Source organism: Balaenoptera musculus, chromosome 3, assembly GCF_009873245.2.
Source record: "Balaenoptera musculus isolate JJ_BM4_2016_0621 chromosome 3, mBalMus1.pri.v3, whole genome shotgun sequence".
Taxonomy (NCBI): domain Eukaryota; kingdom Metazoa; phylum Chordata; class Mammalia; order Artiodactyla; family Balaenopteridae; genus Balaenoptera; species Balaenoptera musculus.
Genome location: NC_045787.1, coordinates 54,717,249 through 54,737,003, shown reverse-complemented (window position 1 = coordinate 54,737,003; position 19,755 = coordinate 54,717,249). Strand labels below are relative to the sequence as shown.

At 40.6% G+C, this 19,755-nt stretch overlaps 1 protein-coding gene across 1 annotated transcript in view; it reads right to left on the bottom strand.

The window, feature by feature from the left end:
* The window catches only part of MCCC2 (methylcrotonoyl-CoA carboxylase 2), a 64,639-nt gene that overhangs the window by 20,556 nt on the left and 24,328 nt on the right, over positions 1 to 19,755 (bottom strand). Inside the window, exons 7-10 of the mRNA XM_036847611.1 lie at positions 13,550 to 13,663; positions 6,717 to 6,781; positions 1,661 to 1,760; positions 1,455 to 1,550 (exon numbers count right to left, since the gene is read on the bottom strand). Of these exons, the coding sequence (XP_036703506.1) occupies positions 1,455 to 1,550; positions 1,661 to 1,760; positions 6,717 to 6,781; positions 13,550 to 13,663 (375 nt within the window). The remainder of the gene's footprint in view (positions 1 to 1,454; positions 1,551 to 1,660; positions 1,761 to 6,716; positions 6,782 to 13,549; positions 13,664 to 19,755) is intronic.

The following is a 19,755-nucleotide window of genomic DNA, read 5'->3' as shown; positions in this document are numbered from 1 at the left end:
CAGCAAAAGGTAGAAGTCCAGGATACAATTTAAGAAGGCAGAAGTCTATCTTTATAAAAAGATATCCATTAAAATGAAATTGAACTACCATGAAGGCATGGATTCACATCTGTTTTGCTCATTTCTGTACCCCTAGTGCCTGAAACAATACCTTCATGGAAAAAGCACTCAATAAATACTGTCGAATAAATGAAAAAAGTGATTATGCTTGAAAGAATGAATCCTTAGCCACCTAGAAAACTTGACTATTAGAACAACTCATTTTTTAGGCACATCAGATTGTAAGTGCCATTTTTTTCTGTGCCTGTAATTAATTAAAAAGTCAAACTAAAAACCTAATTCTAAAACTTCCAGTTAACTAAATTACCTTGCTAAAGTGAAGTACCAGTTGAAGTTCCATTAAAATCCAGCGTTTAAGACCCTCTAACAATAATAGGGTATTGCCTAAATAAACATTTGTACATATCCATAAGTGAGATATTACATTCTTCAATTCATCCAAAAAAATATTTACTGAGTGCCTACCATGTCACCAGGTACTAGTATAAGAATCAGGACCTAACCACAAAAAACATTTCATGAAGAAGTTTTAAATAATGGGGAGATGTTTATAATTTAAACTGGAAAAAGTAGAATTAAATATATATATATCAATATACGTATGTATGTATATACTATCTGAACTACATAAAAATGTATACATACACACTAAGCCAAAACACCAAAATACTGGCTGCTTTCTCTGCATGGTGGAATTACAAGCAACTTTATGTTTTTCTGTATTTTCTATATTTTTCACAGTTAGTACATAATAGTTTTATAGTCAAGGGGAAACATAACAAAATATTAAGGCACAGAATCTGATATTAGGACAATTTCCTAATTTAGAAAGTATCCTACCAGATATGGATACTGAACAAAATAAAAGACTACATGCTATATGCAAGCACTAAAAATTGTCAATCTAGACTACAGAAGACAATCTGTAACCATAGCAACATCTTCAACTGCAATCAAATGTCTAATCTTTGCTCATGTCATATTGATCTAAAAGGGTATGTTTTTTCCTTTCAACAACTTACTGACATTTCATCCATTTCCCAAAATAAGAACCCAAAAAAGAAATAGCTGGAAATTATAAAGTTGTGCTACATCATTCCTAATGTCCACAGGAATATGGAGTTATGAACAAAGCAAGCTTAGTCATCGTGCAATGAAAACTTTCCAGTAATTAAGAGGTTTTCCCTGCCCTCTTTCTTTTAGTAAGATATCTTTCCCTTATATGTCATTCCTTACTGAGACCCACAACAGTCCCTTAGTTTAGGGATGAACATACTTAAAACAGACTTCAGCTTTGAAAACGGATACACACAGCCTATAGTTCAAACAAAGTTTAAACACATGTCATAAACTATGATAGCATAGCTTACAGCTCACAGTTCCACTTTACACACCTCTCGGACATCAAAGTTCCTCTTAAGGTTGGCACCAACTATTCCATACAATTCATCAGCAGGAAATAAAGGATCTTCAGAAGGTTCAATGGTAACCTGCAGAAATACAGAACAATCACATTAGCCTATTTAAAGACATTATTTCAAGGTGACATAAGCCAAAATGCTTTGGGAAAATAAAAAATATAAGAACAGATCCAACTCACATCCATTTTCTTCTGATAATTTAGATTCCTTACAATCTTCCTAGCTAAGTGAAGGGCATGATTATCATCCAAAGCGTAGTAGTCACTTACTCCAGACTTTCTACAGAGTAAAGCACACTAAAAGAATCAGAACAGGGAAAAGGAAAATAATTAAATCTTAAACCCCAAGTATCTTCTCTCATCTAAGGATGACGTCTTTTTACTTCCAAAACACTTTAATAACTGTCATCTAATTTGATCTTCATAACGTCCCTGGCAAAACAGTATTAACCTTGTTTTACAAACAGGAAAAACTGAGGTACACAAAAGTTAAGTACCTTGTCCTAGGACCACCAGTACCTGCATAAGAACCCACACCTTCTATTTTTCAATCTTGACCTTCTTCTACTGGACCACAGGGCCTTATTTAATGCTCATCCCATACACCTCAGACAAAATCGCATATGATAAAGTTCAACCACAGCTGGCACGCTTTCGTGATGTAGTTGGTAACAACAAAAAGTGTTCGTACCTCACTGAGGCCCCAGTGAAGATGCCAACTATGGCCTCTCATTTCTGAGAGACTGTTGAGGCCTTCCTTACCAAGTTACACCCCAAGAGTAAGCTGCTGCAGGTAGCACACACGAAGGCTTGAAAACGCTGTTCCTCAGATCAACGGTGAAAATGGGTATTGATAACATGGAACTGTGGTAAGGGCCTGCTCAATTTCAAGTGCAACGTGAATAAAGCATGGGCATGCTCTGGTTCCAATTAGATGGCCTGTTGTTTCACTTGTAGATGTACTATGACTTTCTAATAAAGTATTAAAAAAAAAAACCTATGAAGTCAGGCAGAAATATACACCTAAAGGGACTTCAGTGGCAGTCCACTGGTTAAGACACCACACTTCCACTGCAGGGGGCACGGGTTTGATCCCTGGTCGGGGAACTATAAGATCCCACATGCCACGCAGCACAGCCAAAAAATAGAAAAAAAAAAAATATATATATATATATATATGTGTGTGTGTGTACACACACACACACACACACACACACACACACACACACACCCTGAAAAAAACAGAATTTTAGTTCATTTTATGAGCAAGAACTAAGCTGCAGCAATCTAAATTTTGATGTCTTGTCTAAGGAAAACACCAACTCCTTAGGCGACGTCTTAGAACTGGGTTCTCACAGTGGTTTCATGTCACTGTTCCCCTCGGGCTTGGGTGCTCCTCAACAAGAGCAAGGACCATGTGTGCTCCTCTTTATAGTCCTCCAACCCTTTGCAAATAGCAGACCCTTCAGTTTCTTTAATTTAGTAGGACGTTTTACAACTGACCCTGTCTTCCAAATGCTTCACAAATAGCTACAATTGCTGACTTCTAGTTACACTGTAGTAACTCAGTAAGCAAAGAAAAGCAGAAGGGACTGCTTCCAAATCAGTAAATATTTAAAATAAAATGCCGCCTTTTTTTTTTTTAATAACTATTTATTTATTTATTTATTTATTTATTTATTTATTTTGGACTGCATTGGGTCTTCATTGCTGTGCATGGGCTTTTCTCTAGTTGTGGAGAGCGGGGGCTACTCTTCATTGTGGTGCGCGGGCTTCTCATTGCGGTGGCTTCTCTTGTCGTGGAGCACGGGCTCTAGGCGCGCAGGCTCAGCAGTTGTGGCACGTGGGCTTCAGTAGTTGTGGCTCGCCGGCTCTAGAGCGCAGGCTCAGTAGTTGTGACGCACGGGCTTCGTTGCTCCGCGGCATGTGGGATCTTCCTGGACCAGGGCTCGAACCCGTGTCCCCTGTATTGGCAGGCGGATTCTTAACCACTGCGCCACCAGGGAAGTCCTATAATGCCTTCTTTTAAAAACTGTCTAGCATTTACCAAAACAACAGGAAAGGGAAAACTTTTGATGAGACACTCTACTATGTAAAGCTTTGTGTCAAATTAACTATGAAGGATGACGAATCGGAGACGTACAAATACGTATTTACAATGACGGAGAGAACCCAAAGCAAGTTGTGACTAGTAAATTTTATGACACTGTTCCCAAAAAAGCCATCACCATCTAACCACTGTCCCATGATTTTAAACAGGCTATTATGAATGATAATAGCTAAAAGTAATAGAGCACTTAGTATGCCACAGACACTGTGTTGTGACGCAGGAACTATTCATATCTTCATTTTACAGATGAGGAAATGAGGCTCCGGGAAGTTATGTAGTTTGTCTAGTCACAAGGGTAACAAGTGAGGCAAATGGAAGATGAATCCCAGAACCTACACGCCTCACTTGATATACCACCTACACCTTTTATGGGCACCAGATGACTTTTTTTAAACTGTCAAAAAAATTTTTTTAGTTAATGCTCCTCAAATACTATCTTCATCTCCTTCCCCTGATTAAGCACCTACAAACAGTGGCAGCCCACTTTGTCCTGTTTCTATTCTACCCGCATCCTCTCTCTCTCCAGGCTGAAACATCTACTTCACTGTCTCCCTGAAATGGTCAGTAAATGGCCAGATAAGAGAGAAATGCTGCATCTCTGCTCACAGTAGTGTTCACCGAAATAAGCAAGTCTTCTGTTTAAACCCAGGCAGAAAACTCAAGCTCTCCAAGCTTTTCTCTGCCTACCTCAATTCTGCTCCAGCTCTTCCCTTAATCATTCCTCCTTTTGCCTCTAGTTGTAAAACCGGAAGCATAATAGCTTATTTGTTTTGTAATTGTTTTTTAGTTCATTCATTTATATCTCTTACCTGCCGAGTTAAATTATAAATCCTTGAGGGCAGGGACTAGGCCTGACATTTTTCTGTATTACTCATAACACTTAGTACAATCAATCTATCCACAAATAAGTGCTCAAAAAGAAAGGAGTGAATGAAAAACTGAGGCAAAGGTAGGTTCCTTAGCCAACTCTTCAAAAGGCAAGGCAGTGTTCTTTGATAGGAGGGTGGAAATGTACCTATTTTCCATCTCCCACCTACTAGACTGCTCCCACAGTCACCTGCCTCCCTGGTTTGTGGTTTGGCAAAGCAAAGAAAGGTTTACTGCACCTCCCAGGCCACCGAGCTCAATGGTTAGATCTACCTGTCAGTTATGTCTGGGTTCTTTAGGGTCTAGTCCTGGGCCCTCTTCCTTATCTACACTCACCTCAGGGTGAGCTCACCTAGTCCTATGGTTTAAATTCCACCTCTCTGTTGATGGTTCTTGAGCACAGATCTGGGCTCCAGACTCCTACAGTTAACTGCCTATTCGGCATCTCTACTTGGATGTCTGGATCATCTCTAACTTAGCAGGTTCAAAAGCAACACTTGATCCCCCTGCCCTATCCCCAACTTCTGCCCCTCCCTCCCATCTTCCCAGTCTCATGAAATGAAACCATTTTAATGTTATCAGCTTTGTCACCTCACTTTACTGTGCCCCATATATGAAAGCCATCAACAAGTCCTTCAATTCCACCCGCTAAAATAGAGCACAAATCTGATTACTCTCCCCTCCTCCGTTCACTACCACCATAATATCTAAGCCACCGGCACCTCTCACCCAACTCTAGCAATAGTTGTATGCTATTGATACACCACCCAACTGGTCCTCACACACACTACTGCCAACCCTCTAAGCATTCATTCTCCATTTAGCAGACAGAGGGATTTTTTTTTTTTATGAAATGTTTAATAATAGCACAATCTCTCCTTAAAACTCTTTGATGGTTTCCTAATTGCTCATAAAAGAAAAAGTGCAAAACATTTAATGACCAATTATGATGATAAACAATAATAATAATGGCAGTTAACAATTACAGGTACTTATTTTAAAGCAGGTATTGTTTCAAGCAATTTACACATACCATCTCATTTAATTCTCACAAAATTCTAGGAGGCAGATGATCTTCTTACTCCTGAACTCTAACCTGAAATGGGAAGACCAGCGATGTGATGGAGCGGCTCATGCCTGACTCACGAGAGCCAACTGTGTGCATCTCTTCCTGATTCCATGTTCAGTGGTGTCCCGCTGGTAGCTTAAAATCAGCTATGGCGGGATAATTCATACCACAGACATTGGCAGATGCCACACAGCAGGACATTTCCCCTCCTCAGTGAATCAGCTAAGCATTTACCTGCTATTGAGCATTTAGCTAAGCTATTCCCCGGCATTGCAAGCAGCCTGCATGGACCTTCCATGGACACTAGCCCCTCAAGCAAGCCCTAGATAGCAGCTCAGTCACAAGCAAATGTAAGTCCTCATATGACTTCCCCAACAGCCCTTAAGATCAACAGTCTCCCCTGCCTCTCTGCACCTGTATGCTTAGATAAAATCCCCATGGAACTTACCAATACCCCAATCTTCTGGTTTGATTGACCAATCCAGCTGTAGTCAGGGGACCCCAAAGCACTCCAACCATGGACCCTAATAAAAACATGTACCCCAGGTCCTGTCTCTCTCTCTGGGCACTCTGCCTGGACTGCCTCATGTGGCCCCTCAAGGTGTGCTGTGTACTTCCTCCAGGACCTGTGATTGATAAACTTCTCTATTTCAAATTCTCTAGTGGTCTGTTGTTGAACCACGGCTCACCATCCAGCACCCTGTGCTCCACTTAACAAGTGTTAATTAAACAAAGGCATAATGCCTGCACACCACTGGGTTAGCCCCACCTTCTATATGCGTATACTTCTTTGTAGCCCTTATCATGTATACATATTTATATAATTTTTTGGTGATTATTTCTTTATTGCCCACCTCTCTGACTAGACTATAAGCTTCTTGAGATCAAAGACAATGTCTGTCTTATTATCTCAAATACCTAAACAGTGCCTGGCACGTAACAGGTGCTCAATGGATGTTTGTTAAATAAATAAGAAACCTGTTTCTCCAGTCTTTCTAGGCTATAATGAAAAAGTTGATGTTCTTGCTTAGAAATGGAACTCTAAAGAACTGGACCTTAAAAGAGCAGATCTAGAACAAATAAACTGGTTTGATCTGGCAAGTTTAACACCTGGAAAAAATAATTTAACACTTCTTTTAAACAAACAAGTGACAATCAATCCTGGAAAGAAACAACTGCTTCTGTTTCACCTGCAGTGAAGATCAGCACCTCCAAGATCCTCAGCTGACACCTCTTCTCCAGTGGCTGCTTTAACCTACAACAAGGATAAAAGTCAATGGTGAGTTTTCTCCATCAGAGATACAGTAAGTCTCCTACAAACAAACAAGTTCCGTTCTGAGAGCGCGTTCGTAAGTCCAATTTGTTCGTTAAGTCCAACAAAGTTAGCCTAACTATCCAATTAACACAATCGGCTATACAGTACTATACTGTAATAGGTTTATAATACTATTCACACAAATAATACATAAAAAACAAACAAACACAAAAAATAAAGAAAATATTTTTAATCTTACAGTACAGTACCTTGAAAAGTACAGTAGTACAGTACAACAGCTGGCATACAGGGGCACGTTTGCATCTTGAAAAGTTCGCAACTTGAAGGTTCGTATGTAGGGGAATTACTGTATTAAAATGCTGTCCTACACACCTCCTAACCTGATTATATCTACCATTCTTTCTTCCCTAGAACTAGACATTTTGTTTCTCATCCCACCCACCTAGGTAAACCTAGATAATATTGTCTCTAGTCTACAGACGAGAAACGTGAACCCACAGTCACTAAGGAACTTGCCCACAGCCCCTGAGCAAGGGATGGAACCTGATTTGAACCCAGACATTCCTGGTCTGAAAGCACACTCTCTTTCCCCTACATTATTCTGCCTCCACACCCATGTTAAAGCTTTTGTGTCTGTGCACATGCTGATCCTACTACTGGGCTCCCTTCTCCCTCTCACCCACCCAGTGAATCTCCAATTATCCTTCAAGCCCTATCTGCTCTGTGTGGCTTTCCCTGACCTGCCCAGGCCTTTTAACCATTAACGACACTCCATGGTTTTAACAGAGCAATGTTTGCTCATCTGTGGTTCAAGAGCATTCCACCTACACCTCCAACAAGGCGCCTACCAGACTATATGTCAGTAATTTGCATGTGTCTCTGTCATCTCCTCTATACTTTGAGTTCCTTGATGGCAGAAACTGTGATTTATTCATCTTTGGACACAATACCTATATTGAAGTAACGTTATTTTTTCACCTTTGCTGAAAAATTCCAGTGACTATCAAAAACAAACTCTTAAAGGTATAATATCTTTAAGATGGGGGAAAAAAATCTCCATGATTACCCACATCTAAGATTCAGCATAATATGACCAAAAAGAAAGAAACCTTAAGTAATAAATTAAGAATTACTTAATTATAGGGACTTCCCTGGTGGCGTATGGGTTAAGAATCCGCCTGCCAATGCAGGGGACGCAGGTTTGATCCCTGGTCAAGGAAGATCCCACATGCCGCGGAGCAACTAAGCCCGTGCGCCACAACTACTGAGCCTGCGCTCTAGAGCCCGTGAGCCACAACTACTGCAGCCCGCGCACCTAGAGCCTGTGCTCTGCAACAAGAGAAGCCACCGCAATGAGAAGCCCGCGCACCGCACAGAGAGTAGCCCCCGCTCGCCACAACTAGAGAAAGCCCACACACAGCAATTAAGACCCAACACAGCCAAAAATAAATAAATTAATAATAATTAAAAAAAAGAATGACAATTATAGCCTGAGAAATTCGAACAAGAAAAAGCAAGAAAAATCATTTAATGCTAAATGCCAACCTGATCCCTTAGGAATCATTTATTGATTCCTACTTCTTTGGGGTGGTCGATTTGTTTCTTTTTCTTCAAGTAATAAAAGAAAAGCTTTTATTAGAATAAGGAACACTAATCTAAAATACAGCATAGAAATGACTTATTCACTACATCAAAATTTCTGTCTTAAATAAAATATTATTCCACAGGGAGAGGTAATTAAATTTTTCACCTCCGATTATGCACCCCCAGAACTAAATTCTTGATTCTCTTCTTCCCAAAAAATTTGGTGTAAAATAACATTCAGTCCAGACAATAACTACTTATAAGAGGTGTCTGGATATTTAAAGTTGTAAAAACGAATAAACGTCTGATATATGATAATTCATTTTCAGGGAACTGACTGATATCAACTGAAAAAATAAAGATTTGTCATCAGTTAATATTTATGGAACACCCACAACATGTTTGAAACTGTGATATGTATAAAGATGAGAAAAGTCCATGAGAAAATGAAAACTGCTCATTCTATTAAATAACAAGTTCGGATGATAAACAAAAGGTAGGAGAACAAAAAAACTCCTTCAAAAATTTGTCTTATTCCATAGGGAACTTTGCTCAATACTATGTAACAACCTAAATAGGAAAAGAATTTGAAAAAGAATAGATACATGTATATGTATAACTGAATGACTTTGCTGTACACCTGAAACTATCACAACATTGTTAATCAACTATACTCCAATATAAAATAAAAAGTTAAAAAAATTTATCTTATTAGTATGCATTTTTTTCCAACCAGGTTAAGCTACTGAAAGCTACAACCCCACATTATGTGTGAAACCTACAAAGCCTTTTCTCAATTTTCAGTGAAACAAGCATCAAAATTTAGAATTCTCAGGCAGATAAGGCTGCTGCTGCTTCTTTTTCTACCTGTAAATACAGCCTTTTGATGGTAGACTACTGAACAAGGTTTAGTTCTCTAACAGAACTGCAGACTTCAGCTGCTACGTTGCTTCTTTCTGAAGCACAAGTTAAATCTGAATCCACTGAATAGACATTGTAATGCTGACCTTTAGACAAAATCTTCTCTTGAAAACAGTTAGCATTATTTCAGTATTATGATACTACCTATATTCCCAAAAAGATGTTTTAAAATTTTAGTCATATCTTTACTTATTCTCTAGTGAAAAATAAACAAGAATTACCCAGGAAAGTTTACTACACATAGGTAAATTAACCAACGATTGCTATCACACATAGCTAGAGAAATATTGAAGAATAATATTTAATATTATGCTGTAGGCTTTTTGAATAAAGCCTTGAGACTTTTAATTCATTTGAAAAGGCAGCTCTTCAGGCTTATCTGATCCTCAGTAAAAGTTATTAAAAATTAACACAATCATTTGGAAAATACACTTATTTTACATCAAAGTATAACATCTTTTAATGTACTCTTTTTAATAAACTTGTGTTAATATTCCAAAACCAGATAATTCCTTGACAGACTTTTGAAGCAATAAACTTACTTTTCAAGATATAATTCACATACCACAAAATTTACCATTTAAAAGAATACAATTCAGTGTTTTTTATTATATTAACAAGGCTGTATAACAACCATCACCACCCCCTAATTCCAGAACATTTCATCGCTCCCAAAAGAAACCCCATACTCATTAGCAGTCCCTCCCCATTCTACCCCCTCCCAGTCCTTGGCGACAGCCAATCTACTTTCTGTCTCTATGAATTTGCCTATTCTACATATTTCATAGCAGGGTAACTATACAATATTTGTTCTTTGTGTCTGGCCCAATGTTTTCAAGGTTTGTCCATGTTGTAGGACGTGTCAAAACTTCTTTCCTTTTTATGGCTGAATTACTCCACTTGTAGGTTTATTATAGCTTTAGAAGTTCCTTGACATTATTCTTTTTACCTATTTAATATTCTTGGATTTTACTTACGTAATGGGATGCTTTGTTGTAATCAGTAGAAATTACCTGTGTCTTCCCCCAGCCTCTCTTTATCACTCTGAAGTCTAGGATCATGTTGTGACATAAGCAAAGCAGGGTGACAACTGCTTTCCTGGAAATCACAATGGAGACGTCCAAAGGAGAGATGAGGAAGAGCCGAGGATGACATAATCCAGTCCTCAGTGCCTGCATCACGGGCAGGTGGCCAGTGAAGTTGCACTGGGCCCCACTCTCAGAAGGGCCCTGTGCTTGGGGTTTAATGCTCAGTGGTCACACTAGTGAAAGTCTAACTAACTTTATCTTTGAATTTGTGTTCTGTAAGTGAAGTCTGATGGGACAATGGAGCATGTGTGTTGAGGTTTAGAGCCTCAGATCTTGTGCAGTCTGCCTCCCCCCATCTCCCTGGGATGGGCTCTTGGCTCCCTGCTTCCCTGCTGACTGGTGCCTGGGCCCTGGGTCCTGCCCTACCTTCTCCTCCCCACCCCTGCCTAGCACCTGTTACACCCGCCCCCAGTGGGGGCCTGACACAGGTGTAGGGAGGATCAGAGGTCAGGTGTGCCCCCCATGGTGTCTCAGGGAAGAGCATGGCATCCCCATCACTGTCCTGGGCTGGCAGTGCTGAGGTGTGCTCTCCAACAGGCCACTCTGTGTGTTGGGGGAGCGCCGGGGGGGATGCTGAGGGCTAGCCTTTTGCTCGTTCCCCATCTGGGTACCAAGCACATTCTCACATGGAGGCAGCACATCCTTGGGGACATGGTGGGTCCATGGGAAGTAGAGATGCCTGGCGGGGGCAGGGGCGGGGGGGGTGGGGCCTGTCGTTAAATAACAAATAAAAACACCATGACTGGTAGACAGACCACAGAAGAAGGGAACATGTTTCATATTTTAGTATCTTTTAACAGTAGTTTTCTCCTTTTTGAACAAAGGGTTCCATATTTTCATTTTGCACCGGGGTCTGCAAATCATGTAGCTGCCCTACCAGTGATCCATAAAGCTTGCTAGTATTAAAAATTTAGAGCACCACTCATAGCTATTCTAACTCTTTTTTCTTGGGGGGTGGGGGGACTTAACCTTTTGAAAAGATAATGTTTTCACAAGACTCGGAAAGTCAAAGGTCTCTCTCCCACCCTGCTTCATCTCCTCTGTGTTTAAACAGCATTTACTCTATCTTTTTCAGTTTCTTTATGCATATACAAGCTTACAAATGTATAATTCCCCCCCTCCACTTTACGCAAAAGTTAACACACTATGTGTAAGCACCTTGCAGTTTTCACTTAACAATTTATTGGTTTGTTATTGACCGTGAGTAGAAGAAAAGATAAGTAAAAGTATTTTTCTTCAGGCAGCACCATTCAAGGGGGAAAGGATAGTCCTTTCAGCACATGATGCTGAGACAAATGCATGTCCACGTACAGAAAAATGTCGAACCCCTTCCTGAAACCGCACCAAAAAACAACTCAGAATGGATCACAGACCCAAACGTAAGAGCTAAAATTATAAAACTCTTGGAAGAAAACAAAGGATTAAATCTTTGCAACCTTGGAATAGGCAACACCTTCACAGATAGGACACCAAAAGCACAAGCAAAAAAAAAGAAAGAAATATAAAAATAGGACGTCATCAAAATTTAAAACGTTTATGCTTCAAAGGAAAATACCATCAAGAGGGTGAAAAGACAACCCATAGAAAAAAATATTTGCAAATCATACATCTGATAAGAGACTTGTATCCAGAACACATGAAGAATTCTTACAACTCAATAAAAAACACAAGAGCCCAATTACAAAATGGGCAAAGGATCTGAATAGACAGTTCTCCAAAGAAGATATACAAATAGCCAACAAGCACATGAAAGATGCTCAGTATCATTAGCCATTAGGGAAATGAAAATCAAAACCACAGTGAGGTACCATGTCACACCCACTATGATGGCTACCATCAAACAGACACACAGTAACAAGTGCTGGAGAGAATGTAGAGAAATCAGAACCCTCACACACTGCTGGCAAGAATGCAAAATATGCTCTGGACAGTTTGGCTGTTCTTCAAAATGTTAACCTTAGAGCTACCATATGACCCAGAAATTGTACTTGTAGGTTTATATCCAATAGAAATGAAAACATACCCATATAAAAACTTATACATGGGGGCTTCCCTGGTGGTGCAGTGGTTCAGAGTCTGCCTGCCAATGCAGGGGACACGGGTTCGAGCCCTGGTCTGGGGGGATCCCACATGCCGCGGAGCAACTGGGCCCGTGAGCCACAACTGCTGAGCCTGAGCGGCTGGAGCCTCTGCTCCGCAACGGGAGAGGCCGCGATGGTGAGAGGCCCGCGCACCGCGATGAAGAGTGGCCCCCACTCGCCGCAACTGGAGAAGGCCCTCACACAGAAACGAAGACCCAACACAGCCAAAAATAAACATAATAAATAAATAATAAATAAAAAATTAAAAAAAAAACTTATACATGAATGTTCATAGTAGCATTATTCATAATATCCAAAAAGTGGAAACAACCCAAATGTCTATCAACCGATAAATGGATAAACAAAATGCAGCCTATCCATACAATGAAATATTATTCAGCCATAAAGAGGAATGAAGTGATTCCTCCAAAATTTGAACATAGAATTACCACATGATTCAGCAATTCCACTTCTGAGTATATACCCAAAAGAAATGAAAGCAGGGACTCACACAGATATTTGTATACTCATGGTCACAGCAGCATTATTCCAAATAGCCCCAAAGTGGAAGCAACCCAAAAGTCCACTGATGGATAAACAGACAAAATGTGGTATGTACATACATTGGAGTATTATTCAGCCTTAAAGAGGAAGGAAATTCTGAAACATGTTACAACATGGATAAGTCTTGAGGACATTTTGCTAAGTGAAATATGCCAAACACAAAAGGACAGATATTATATGATCCCACTTAAATGAGGTTCCTAGAGGAGCCAAATTCATAGACAAAGTAGAATCATGGTTGTCGGGGCAGTGAAGGAGGTGGGGAATAGGGAGTTAGTGTTTAATGGGGACAGAGTTTCAGTTTGGGAAGATAACAACGTTCTGGAGATGGATGGTGGTGATAGTTGCACAACAAAGTGAATATACTTAATGCCAGAGCACTGTATATTTAAAAATGGTTAGAATGGTAAATTTCATATTATGCATGTTTTACTTCCATCAAGCAAGCAAGTAAGCAAACAAGACTATGTTCTTACCAAAAAGAAACAAACAAGCAACTAGCTTCTTACCAAGGGAGGTCCTCCCAAGAAAATGGTACCCTGCTTGCGTACGATGATGTTTTCATCAGCCATCGCAGGCACGTAAGCTCCTCCTGCTGTACAGGAGCCCATGACCACTGCTATCTGGAATCCAAGCACACAAGAAACTCATGCAGTACAGCTCAGACAGTGAATTTATACAGTCCCTGGATCTATAGTTCCACAAACACTGCAGTACCAGGGGATATTACTAGCTTGTACCCGTGTTTCTCTCTTTTTTCTTGGCTGTGCCGTGCGGCTTGTGGGATCTCAGTTCCCGACCAGGGATTGAACCCGGGCCACGGCAGTGAAAGCCCAGAATCCTAACCACTAGGCCACCAGGGAACTCCCTGTGTTTCATTTTTAAAATGTAGTCCTCTAAGTGTTTAGAATAGTTTCCTAACTTTTGTATCAAAGCATTTTGAAGGACTTATGTCACACTTTACAAAGCTTGTGGACAATCTCCCTGTTAAAGAGAAGACTGGCCAAACAGACCTTTACCCTGAGCAACTAACGGAGAGAAGAAACTCACAATCCATCCATAAATTAGCAAAATTATATTAAAAGGACAACTTTTAAATCTAATAATAATAACAGTAATAATAAGTCCTCTAAACAATTGCCACTTACCTCATAGGAATACTGAAATAATTCTCCAAATGAGTAATGTTAATTTTGTGTTACCTTGAATATAAGACTTTCTAAATATAAAACTAATGTTAGGATCACATTGAAAATCTTGCTAAAAAGAAAGTCCATTGTGTTGAAGCTGGGTGATGCATACCTGAGGGTTCACAGTACTATTTTCTCTACTTTTGTCTGTGTTTGAAACTTTCCATGATAAAAGGTTAAAAAAAATTCTTGCTTAGAGATTAGTATGACACATAATAAATATGGGTTTTGCTGATTACCCCTAGACAGGAATAAACAATACCACAGAGAAAAATAAGAGAAGTATGTGGTGAATATTTTCTTAAATTATCACATGAAAGTAGATTTTGCTAATTCCAATATGCCATCAGTTTTCCTTCTAGTCATACAAGTATCTGTTCCAGAAAAAAAAAAAAAAAAAAAAAATGCCACACTAGTATTAATCCAAAAGTGAAAGGCAGCATGAGTTAACATTTTTCCATCTAAATGGTTGTCACAAAAGGCATTTTCCCCTATTTCATGTAACGTTATGAAAAATGGCTGTAACATTTCTTTGTCAACATACTACAGAAGTGTTTATCACTTATGGTTTTGCTTATCAATCACCCAGGTTTTTTTCTTTCAGTTTTATTGGAATATAATTGATATACAGCACTGTATAAGTTTAAAGTGTATAGCATAATGATTTGACTTACATATAGCATGAAATGATTCTTAGTAAGTTATAGAAAATATCCATCAGGGACGTTGCTGGCGGTGCAGTGGTCAGGACTCCGTGCTTGCACTTCAGGGGGCTCGGGTTCAATCCCTGGTGGAGGAACTAATATCCCGCATGCCGTGTGGCAAATTAAAAAAAAAAAGCGGAGCCTAACCACTGGACCGCCAGGGAAGTCCCCAAAATTTTTAAAATAGAAGAAAAATATTTTCTTTATGATGAAAAAACCCCTTAGGATCTACTCTTAACAACTTTCATATATAACATAGAGCAGTGTTAATTATATTATTCATATTGCACATTACATCACATTACTTATTTATCTTATAACTGGAAGTCTGTACCTTTCGACCTCCTTCACCCAATTCCCCTTCCCCCCATCCCTCGTCTCTGGTAATTACAAATCTGATCTCTTTTTTTATGGGCTTGTTTCTTTGGTTGGTTTTGAAGTATAATCAACCTACAGCACTATGTTAGCTACTGTAATACAACAGAGGGATTTGATATTTCTATACATTTCAAAATGATCACCACAATAAGTCTAGTTACAGTATGTCGCCATATAAAGATATTACATAATTACTGACTATATTCCCCCCACTGTACGTTTCATACCCACGACTCATTTATTTTACAACTGGAGATCTGCATCTCTTAATCCGCCTCACTTATTTCTCTCCCTCCACCCACACCCCACCTCCCCACAGAAGTCTGTTTTAAAGATATCTATGGCTAGAAAAACTCTTGCCCACAAGCACAAGGAAACATTCATCATAGCAGTGTTTATAATAGCAAAATATGCAAATAGCCAACATGTCCGTCAATACAATATTTTGAAAGGGATACTGTGGATAAATTAATTCTTTAAAAATCTGGGGCAAAAAATAACACAGGAAAGGTTAGTACTTCATAAATCCAAGTGGAGGGTACATGAGTGTTCTGGTCTATTATTCTCTGTACTTTCTTCAAGTTTAAAATATTTTATGGGTTTTTCTTTAAGTTCATATCAGAAGCAAAGGACACGATTTCACCTTATCACCCTGTTCTCTGTGCTAGAACACTAGAATCCACCATCAAAAAAAGAAGTCAAGGAACTAGAGAAGAGTCACAATGATGTAAGAGTATGAAAGGGGACAATTTTCAAAAGTAAGCTCTAAAGAACTAAAGAGGCACAGCAGGGTTCCATGAAAACAAATATTGAGCAAAAGGAGAGAAAAGAAGAGCAACTGCCAGCAAGTGGTGTTCCAAGACCAAGGACTGGGGGTTGGGGGGTGGGGATGGAGCAAAGACGAATAATTTTGTCAAAATGTCCTAAGACAAAAATGAGGGAAATGAAATTAAATGTCATCCTGTCATCTCAGGGTAGAGAGAAAAGATGTACCAATTTAGCAGAAAAGTCTCTCAAGTGAATAGCTGACAAATTATTAGCACATAAGGCAAACAACAGTCTCTCCAGCCCTCGGATCTTCCAATGTCCGTCTGAGATGGGCAGTCAGGGTTTCGATCATGCTGCAGCCCCTTTGTACCCCGCAGCTCCAAGGGGCAGTGCTGCCGGGCTCCACATCAGGGACCCATTTAAACCCCAGTCCCACCTCCTTTGATTCTGCTCTGTCTTGCTGGTTGATCTTCCCCCATCTCTGAACCTAGACTGGGGGGGAGGGTGGGGAAGAGAATACCATACTCACTTTGTATTCTCCTCTATCTTGTTTTTAAACCTTATGGTTTGAGACGCCCAAGCCCCTTTTTAACTATCACAAATGCTCTCTCACAAAACGAATTTTACCATATTCCTAAGAACACTTCAGATGCCTTTTCGCCACAGAATCTCTGCAATCAAGGAAATCAACAATCCACTTCTCAGACACCAGGTGAGGCATCACAAACATATACAGAAGACTTTTGCTCAGTAACAGAGTAGGAGACTGTGGTAGGCAGCTTCTAAAACGCCACCGCCCTGCCCCCTGCCATACTAGACTCTTGGTATTCACCTCCTGTATGATCACGTCCCCTTGAGCGTGCGGTGGATCCGGTGACATGCTGCTAATGAATGGAATATGGCAAGTGATGGGACATCACTGCTGTGCTCAGGGTATGAGGGACCGTGTCTTCTGTCTTGCTGGCCCTCTTTCTCGCCCACCTGCTTGCTTACTCTGATGCAGCTAGCTGACATGCTGTGACATGCTGTATGGAGAGGCCCACAAAGGAAAGAACCTACAACAGCTCATAAGGAACTGAGGGGTTTCTGCAAAGCACTGAATCCTACCAACAGCCACATGAACGAGGTAGGGGGCGGAGCCTTGAGAGGACTGCAGTCAGTCACATGATCCAGCTAAGCTGTGTTCAGACCCCTAACCCACAGAAACTGTGCGATAATAAATGTTGTTGTTTTAAACTGTTATGTTTGGGGGTAATTTGTTCTGCAGTAATAGAGAACTAATACAGAGATCAAAAACCATCTCCCTTAAGCGCCTGCAATTGAGGCCCATCTGAAGACCTAGGAAAGTCTCTGTTTGCAGTGCTTTGTCGCTGTTGCTCTTTAATGTATCTGTGAACTATTCCTCTAGTCGAGAGATGGGAGACAGACCAGCATCAGCATTCTGTACCATCCCAGAGAGTGACGAAAATCCAAGAGAAAGACGTGGATGAGCCTTGAAGCCATTATGCTAAGTGAAAGAAACCAGGCACAAAAGACCACTTAGCACAATTCCATTTATATGAAATGTCCAGAACAGGCAAATCCATAGGTTACCAGGGGCTGGAGGGACTGTGTAAAAATGAGATTAACTGCCAGTGGGTATGGCATTTCCTTCTGGGGTGATAAAAGTGTTCTAAAATTGATTCAACCCTGTAAATACCCTAAAAACCATTGAATTATACATATTAAATGAGTAAATTTTATGGTATGTGAATTATAGCTCAATAAATTACCCCTCAATAAAACTTATAAAATTAAAAAAAGAATAGGGCTTCCCTGGTGGCGCAGTGGTTGAGAATCTGCCTGCCAATGCAGGGGACACGGGTTCAAGCCCTGGTCTGGGAAGATCCCACATGCCACGGAGCAACTGGGCCCGTGAGCCACAACTACTGAGCCTGCGCGTCTGGAGCCTGTGCTCCGCAACAAGAGAGGCCGCGATGGTGAGAGGCCCGCGCACCGCGATGAAGAGTGGTCCCCACTTGCCGCAACTAGAGAAAGCCCTCGCACAGAAACAAAGACTCAACACAGTCATAAATAAATAAATAAATAAATAAAAGAACGTGAATTTCTTAAAAAAAAAAAAAATACAAGAGCTAGAGTTACTAAGTATACAGGAATCAAAATTCTCAAATTTTTCATCAATAAGAAAGAGAGGCTATTCTAGTTCCAAGTATCTAACAGACACAAAACTTAATACTGCTAAAGCAAGGACTTCCCTGGTGGCACAATGGTTAAGAATCCACCTGCCAATGCAGGGGACACGGGTTCGAGCCCTGGTCCAGGAAGCTCTCACATGCCGCGGAGCAACTAAGCCTGTGCGCCACAACTACTGAGCCTGCGCTCTAGAGCCCGTGAGGCACAACTACTGAGCCCGAGTGCCACAACTACTGAAGCCCGCGCACCTAGAGCCCATGCTCCGCAATAAGAGAAGCCACTGCAATGAGAAGCCCGCGCACCACAACGAAGAGTAGCCCCCGCTCGCTGCAACTAGAGAAAGCCCGTGCACAGCAACTAAGACCCAACGCAGGCAAAAATAAATAAATTTATAAATAAATTTATAAAAAATATATATATAGCTCAATAGAAATAAAAGAACACAGTTAAGACACCACTGTCACACAATCTCCTCTTCTGCATTTAATTCTGAGCCCTTCACTCACAAAATAGAGTGAACGTGCACCAAGAGCTCCGCCACTGTGTCTACTGCTGCTTCTCACAGAGCATGGGGACCCCAGCGCCCAAGCAGCACCAATGACTTTCCACATCCCAAAGCATTCATCTGTAGTACAATGAAGACCTTACATTGGGCCACACTGGACAAATGATTCAGAACCCCAGAAAGAAAATTCTGCTGCTTTCTTGTACTAAAGGGACATTAAAGGGACATAAGGAAGCTGCGTGACCACAAGCTGTTCTGACCGTGCTCAGAGTACAGGTTTGGCTGTGTGGGCAAATCCCAGGCACTATGTCAGGAGAGACATGACTGCGCCCCTCATGTGCATCAGAACAAAAGACAGCTCCCACGAGTTCCACTGAGAGGCCACCATCCACCCTGTCACCAGTGAAGTGGGCCTGCTCTGTGACAAGGACAAGCCAAGAGATCCCTCTTGCAGGGTCAGGAGCCCCATGGCAACTCAAAAACTTGAATCCAGAGCAAGAAAACAGCAAGTAGGCTAAGAATGATGTGTAACTGACAGTATCAATCTTTGTCATCACTGGCCCAGACCGCACAGCAAAAGCTGGAAGTGAAAGGAAACGAGAGGCTACAAAACAGAGGTAATAGTCTGGAAGAACTTTGGGCAAAATTTCATTACCCTCCAGGTCTTGCCTGCACAAGTAGAGGCTGGTTCTCATCACACCAAAAACAAATTACATATTGTAGGTCAGCAGCCTGCCCTATGGAAGGGGTGTCTGAGAGGGAGTCAAGAGGTTTCATACCCAATTCTGAGAAGCTGTGTGAACTTTAGACCTCCATCTTTCCACTGAAAAATTGCAGAAGACTATCTAGTTCAAAGGCTCTCTGTGATAAATGTAATAGAACTTGAGGAGGGAGATTTCCAGTTGCTTGGTGGAAAAGCCATTAAAATTATAATATGTTTTTTAAATCTCTCATCTTTCTTCTTTTTCCATTCAAAG